This window comes from Macrobrachium nipponense, chromosome 14, assembly GCF_015104395.2.
Source record: "Macrobrachium nipponense isolate FS-2020 chromosome 14, ASM1510439v2, whole genome shotgun sequence".
Taxonomy (NCBI): domain Eukaryota; kingdom Metazoa; phylum Arthropoda; class Malacostraca; order Decapoda; family Palaemonidae; genus Macrobrachium; species Macrobrachium nipponense.
The window spans coordinates 50,330,061-50,337,833 of record NC_087207.1 but is presented as its reverse complement, the minus strand read 5'-3'; the positions used below and the strand labels follow the sequence as shown (position 1 = coordinate 50,337,833).

At 37.7% G+C, this 7,773-nt stretch overlaps 1 protein-coding gene across 1 annotated transcript; it reads left to right on the top strand.

The window, feature by feature from the left end:
* Nucleotides 1-949: 949 nt before the first annotated feature.
* Nucleotides 950-2,284, top strand: LOC135226220 (uncharacterized protein K02A2.6-like). The gene has a single exon (XM_064265665.1). It carries the CDS (start codon nt 950-952, stop codon nt 2,282-2,284), a length of 1,335 nt encoding a protein of 444 aa, XP_064121735.1.
* Nucleotides 2,285-7,773: the final 5,489 nt, after the last annotated feature.

The following is a 7,773-nucleotide window of genomic DNA, read 5'->3' as shown; positions in this document are numbered from 1 at the left end:
GCAGAGCGTGCAGAACATGCAGCTTCCATCATTTCTGCTTATCCTCATGTATTTGATGCTTCAGCTACTCTAAGAGAAATGCAGGGAGGTCCTATGAGGATTCAGCTGTCAGCAGATACACATCCTTTTGCAGTGACCGCACCACGCACCATTCCATATTGTTGGAGATCGGATATTAAAGCTCAGCTAGATGACTTGCTTGCTAAGGATATCATTGGTGAGGTTGATTACCCCACCGAATGGTGTCATCCGATGGTCCCTATTGCAAAGAAGATGGGTGGTGTGCGGTTGTGTGTGGACCTTAAAAGACTTAACCACTATGTGTGCAGACCTACATATCCAGTTCGATCCCCTCATAATGCTATATCGTCAATGGATGCTGGAGCCAGGTGGTTCACTACTTTGGATGTGAAGATGGGATACTTCCAAATCAAAATTGCTGAAGAAGATCAGGGTCTTACTTGCTTCATCACACCTTGGGGACGTTACAAATTCAAACGAGCCATAATGGGGCTTATATCATCTGGAGATGAGTACAATCGTCAAGGAGATCAAGCTTTGGGAGATATTCCACGTACTGTCAAAATTGTTGATGATATTTTGGTGTATGATTCTAGTTACCGTGACCACTTAGCCCATGTGATCACACTTATGCAAAAATGTGACAAATTTGGAATGACCTTAAATCCTGACAAAATTTTCTTTGCTCAACCTAATGTTGAATTTTGTGGTTACAGTATAAATCATGAAGGTTATAGTGTGGATTCTCGGAAGGTGAGAGCTATGGCTGAATTTCCAAAGCCACAAAATATCACTGATCTCAGGTATTCATGGTGGGTTTTAAACCCAATCAGCTTGGGAGCTTTTCTTCTGCGATTGCAGCTGCTGCAAACAGCCACTCAGGGACCTGCTTAACCTCAGAAGAGTGGTGCTGGACCCTCAGCATGACATGGCTTTCGAGAAAACTAAAGAAGCATTCATAGCTCCTCCTGTTTTAGCTCATTTTGATGCATCTTTACCTACTATGCTTCAAACTGATGCATCTAAGTTGCATGGTATGGGGTTTGTTTTGCTGCAACAACATGGAGAGGCTTGGAAGCTCATCCAGTGTGGATCCAGGTTTTTAACAAATGCGGAAACTAGGTATGCCATAATTGAGGTTGAGATGGCTGCTGTACTTTGGGCAGCGAGGAAATGCAGTGTTTACTTGGCTGGTTTGACTTATTTTGACCTGGTAGTAGACCATCGACCACTTGTTTCTATTCTAGAAAATCCTCGACTGCAGCGTATGAGAATGAAACTCTGCAGATTTACTTTTGCTGCACGGTGGCAAAGTGGGAAATGTCACAGCATGCCGGATGCACTCTCTCGTTCACCAGTTCAGAGCCTTGTTGAGGACAATGATGTGCTGGATGATGCAGATCTATTGCATGCTGCTGTTGTATTGTCTTTATTAGCTACTTGTGAGGAGGGCATAAGGTTAGCACCTCTATGGGACCAGACGCTGGATAAGATTCGTGATGCTTCTGCACATGATGGTGAATATCTGTCATTAAGAGATGTAATAATGAAAGGATTTCCAGATCATAAGCATAGCTTACCAGAAGAGTTGCGAGCATACTGGGGAATTCGGGACATGCTGGCCCGAATTCCCCAGTATGCCGTGGATGATGGTTTGATAGTTTATGGACCTAGACTTCTCATACCTCGCAGCCTGCGTAGCGAAACTTTGCAGTGTCTACATGATGCTCACCAAGGAGTGGACCGCACCAAGCGTCGAGCACGCCAGACTATATACTGGCCAGGGATTGACAGGGACGTTGAGAATACAGTGAAGTCTTGTTCTCGTTGCCGAGAGCTGATACCAGGTCAGCAGAATGAGCCTTTGATGCAGGAAGACTTGCCAAGTCGAGTATTTGAGTCCGTGTCTGCTGATTATTTTCATATCTCTGGCAAGACATTTCTTGTGTACGTTGATCGCCTATCAGGTTGGCCATATGTATCTTTGTGCAATGGATCAACTTCTGCAGCTCAACTAGTTAGTTTGTTGAGGCCAATATTTTCAGACACAGGTGTGCCTGTAGTACTGAAAACGGATGGAGGACCGCAGTTCGCTTCATCAACATTGCCGCATTTCCTTGCTCGATGGGGGGTGGAATACCACGTGACATCGCCCTATAATCCAAAAGCAAATGGTCATGCCGAAGCTACCATGAAGATTATCAAGAAGTTGATTTTGACGACCACAGGAAATGGCAAGCTGGATGAGGATGAGTTCGCATGAGGGCTTCTTAGCCTAGGAATTACTCCACGGCGGACGGTAGATCTCCAGCGCAAATCTTGTTTGGACATCCTTTGCGATTCAAGATTCCGGCTCATCATCGTTCATTTGCAAAGGAATGGCAACGTACAGCTGACGAATGTGACATAAAGGCTAAGTACCTTAGGCAGCAGGCAAAGGAACAGTATGATGCCACTGCTAGACCACTCTCTAAGCTGAACCTTGGTATGTACGTGGATCTGCAAGACCCTAAGACAAAACGATGGGATAAACCAGGAGTTGTGGTCGGAATTGGCACGAGGAGGGATTACCTCGTGAAGACTGGGAGTGGGCGCATCTATTGGAGAAATCGGAGGTTCCTACAACCTCATCACCCTTTTTTGCCAGGAGACATTATTTCTCCGCCTATCTCGGTGTTGGGTGGTGAAGCTTCAGGATATGGAGATCGTAGATCACCTGCAACATCACCTAAGCCTGATACTCAGTTATCAGTTGCCTTACCAGTACGATGTAGTGGACGTCAGACATGGGCACCAGAGCGTTTAAAAATAAGATGGGACTCGAAATTATATACTAAATAAGGACCTTAAGATGCCAGGTATCCTTGTATTGCACCTGCCATCTTGGGGGGAGGTGTGAGATTACTAACTACACTTTAGTGTAATTAGTTGTATAACTAAATACTGTATTTATGCGTACCAATGTATTTATTATAATTGTACCTTTTACTCAAACTGTTTAGTACTGCAATTATTACTGTTTACCTTTTACTGAAATCTACAATGTATATTTATTAGGGCTGTTGCCTTGTATAATAAGGCGCCCTATGAGGTAATGTTAGACTTGCGATAATCTTACGCTAAGTCGGTTGGTTATGCACTTCCATACTCATTGGAGTGTCTTGGGGTTTGTAGATCACTTACAAAGTCGGTATTATCTTCTTTGGTTATGACGACGATGTGTTAAACTCATGATGGTTCGGCAATGATGTGAGGTTCTAGTAGAAAACACGAAGTATAAAAAATACTTATATTCTCTGAGATTACATGATGAAGTTCAGAGGAAATTTGTACAGGTCTTCTAATGACGATGGCTTGATCGCTTCTGCCAATGATGATGGCTAATTCCACTCTGTTCTCACTACCATCTCGGTTACAAGTCATAAAGGAAGCAGACAGTAGCTCGAACATATGAACATACATACAAAATGAGACACATTATAAGGACCTTAAGATGCCAGGTATCCTTGTATTGCACCTGCCATCTTGGGGGGAGGTGTGAGATTACTAACTACACTTTAGTGTAATTAGTTGTATAACTAAATACTGTATTTATGCGTACCAATGTATTTATTATAATTGTAACTTTTACTCAAACTGTTTAGTACTGCAATTATTACTGTTTACCTTTTACTGAAATCTACAATGTATATTTATTAGGGCTGTTGCCTTGTATAATAAGGCGCCCTATGAGGTAATGTTAGACTTGCGATAATCTTACGCTAAGTCGGTTGGTTATGCACTTCCATACTCATTGGAGTGTCTTGGGGTTTGTAGATCACTTACAAAGTCGGTATTATCTTCTTTGGTTATGACGACGATGTGTTAAACTCATGATGATTCGGCAATGATGTGAGGTTCTAGTAGAAAACACGAAGTATAAAAAATACTTATATTCTCTGAGATTACATGATGAAGTTCAGAGGAAATTTGTACAGGTCTTCTAATGACGATGGCTTGATCGCTTCTGCCAATGATGATGGCTAATTCCACTCTGTTCTCACTACCATCTCGGTTACAAGTCATAAAGGAAGCAGACAGTAGCTCGAACATATGAACATACATACAAAATGAGACACATTAGAAATCACGTAGGCCATTTGAATTATAGGTTGCGGTAGTTGTCTCAAGCAGGAAGCTTGGACTAATGTTTCAAAACAAATGAATGACCACAGGTGACGTCATCTTAGCGTCTCTGGTCTGATCACATTCCTGCAAGCAATCTGGTTGACCTCTTTAGTTTTAGTCTTTATATATATGGAATAACCATTGCCATAATTTTTATTATGTAATCACCTTACATAAAAATCTCGGTCAGCTACCAAAACCAACCACTGAATATTACTCAAGCTTGACTTGCATTTGACTTATAGGAGTGTGATACAGACACTATGTGAATATATATAGATATATAGAAAATACTTATAAGTAAAAAAAAAATTCATGGTGTACACAAATACAGATTCAAGTAATAAGATATTAAACATAATATGCATTTGATGATATTCGTAAATAATAGTGATCACGTGATATATACTGATACAGTTTGTTTTTCACTTCATCTTTAAGAAGATACATATGCTACAGAAAATACTAATGTACTCTGATAATCGCATAGAATAAAGATTAACATGATAAAAATCATATTTTACCTGATAAAAATTCATATATGAATTGATAAAAATTATTAATGTTTATGCTGATTGATTCGTTGATTTTTATGCTAACTGTTATATATCTGCAGTTATTGGTAAGATAAAAGGTAACAGATTGATTATAGGCTACCTGATTTATTTATACATATGTATATGGATTCATATAATTATGATTAATATATGTGCACTTTAAATAGATTCCTAGTGCGTACACGAAAAGATATATTTCGACTCTGTTATTTATGATCATTTATATATAGATTCCTAGTGAGTACATGCAAAGATATATTTCGACTCTGTTATTTATGATTATCTATATATAGGATACATGATACTTTATATATATAAGATACATGACCAAGGTTATACTACTACACATTAAACTAGCGTTTGAACAACTTTTCGTTCATTACACAGTTCCAGACAACCACCTATAGCCAAATGAAATAGCCAATTCCAAATGGTTAAAACAAAGGGAAAATTGCCTGGCGGGGTCCAATGTCCTATTTTGGCCTCATACTTGTTCTTTGCATCCTAAGCCACACGAATATGTTCGCGATGAATAAAATCATCCCCAGCACTAGTCCTTCGCCAGCAACGTAGAGTTGAATATCCTTCTGGTCGTAATTGTCGGAAGTATGTCCCTTTTGTAGTCGATTTCCGACAGCCGCCGGAGCATTCCGCATTAAAACGAGATTAACGACGGGATACGGGTGTCAGTCGAAAAAGTCCATGAAATAAGCTTGTTCACTTATGATGGTGCTTATTCCTTTCACATTGTAGGCGGTTGTTACTTGCTGCAGTCGTCCGCAGCGACGAACGATTTTTTTTTGAAGTTGCGATGTGAAACTCTCGTACTGCAGGATACTGTAACCAGGTTCCATTAATCAGCCTGCAAGTGAAATTATATTTGTCACAAGGGCAAAATAAATTCAGACGACATCAAATAAGGGAGGGAGAAAGCCATTTAGAACCAGACTTAACCCACATGAATTTGCTGATATTTTATGGAATTCAAAAGAGTCAGCTGTACAAACTTTTTTATCCATGGCATTAACAATGAGTGAACCTATCCAGGTCTATGATGACTGTAAAAATATCCATAATTATAAAAAAATAAACAGATATCAATACAAATCCCAAAGAAAATTTGATATTACTGGTAGTAAGTTACTAGACAAAGAAGTGGAAAACGGAGCTATTTGTAAGATTGCCAGGCAACATAAGAGTCAAAGAGAATATTAATCATGATTCTGTATTTCTCTATGCTAACTGAAATTAAGCTGTGATAAAATCCAATCCTATGTGTCCCTAACAAAAGTTTCATATTCAAATTTCTCGCGCGCATCCTCTGAGGTTAATTTTTAAAACTTTATTAATAGGCAGGAGATGCAACGAAAGAACCCACTATGTAACTAATTTCTATATAAACTTTGGGTTTTTCAAGACAAAATGTGACATTTTCCCATGAATGTCTGATTTACCTTGAATTGTAATAGGCTAATGTTGCAAGTAAATTATTTCCATATCCATGACTTGATACTTCTAAATGTCCCGTTTACCAATGTTCATAAGCTGATTTATTGACTCTAATTCTCTATGAGGTTCAGAAAAAATTAATTCATTTTGTTGTTATAGAAATTCTATTTGCTTATTTTGTTTATTAATTTTAAAACGATTGCAATTCCTTAACTAGTTGCATTGCACACACGGATAAGAATAGGTTATGGCTATGTCATGTCATCATGACCCATGAACCACATGTGAAGTTCATGAGCTAAGCATTCCTCTCTCCAGTCAACCTTCTTTGCAAGCGGTTTATTGAGGTTAAAAGGAACAATGCTGATACGGCAAATGTACCAGGCACCTTCTAGACTGATGACGTCGTCACCAGCTTAAGAGTTACGTTACTTGCTGTAAAAGATATGACTTATGTATTTTCAAATGATATTTTTTTGTTTTAATACTCCATCCACATGAGAAGAATGTCTGAAAAAAAAAGTACCAAAATTGAACAATATATTAGTTTCATGTTGGAAATCTGCATGATTGTAAATAAATGTAATTATGTTAAATTAGATATTCCTTATTCAAACTAATGAAAAAAGGTTTCCATACAAATTCTATATATATTATTTGCCCTGTAAGATCCATATAGGATTATTCCATAGATATACATTTTCACTTCTAGACTTCCTGACTTTAAAATCTATTTTATTTTATTTTATTTATTTATTTTTTTTTTTTCATTGACTACGAATATAAATCACCGGGACAGACAATATTTCAGTAGGTTTTGATATGTGTTTGAACTTTTAGCTTATTTGTCATCACTAAAGCGTTTAGATAGAGTTCAAATCTTTACGCATATATATTTGGATATTTAATCAATCTATGGTTACGTTTATCTTATTGATTCCTTTTTTGTTATAATTTGTAACCCTTCCGACTTCTTACGGAGTGTATTATATTGGCTCCACTTTTATCCATATTTATTTTATTTTATTTATTTATTTTATTTATTTATTTATTTATTTATTTTTTATATTTGATAAATTAATGGTTGGCTTGAATATGTGGAAAAGTGTTCTAGCGGCGTACCGTATAAGGCTACTTGCGGCATCAATTCTATAGATACAAGATATGAATGATAAAGGTATTTAAAACTGCGAGAACCGCTATAATCCAGTTCGGATCCAATATCACGAGTTGTAACTCGTAAGACATGACACTTTTTATTTATCCGTTCTACCAAACCTATTGACTCTGGGTGATAAAATTAGTATTGGTTTTCTTAATGGAAAGGAATTCACACAACGAGTTAAGGAGATTATTATTAATTTACACCACCCGAGTCAGATTATTATTATGTGTTGAATTCCATGTTTACTGATTTAGCACTCATAAATATTCCTAGCGCACTCAATTGCGGTGTTTGTTTTTAGTGCTATTAATTCTATATAACGTTTCAAGGAACTATTAACACTAAGAAGTGTTTATTTCCTCTGTCAGACTCGTAACTCTGTTAATGATTCTACGTGTATTCTTTCATTGATTG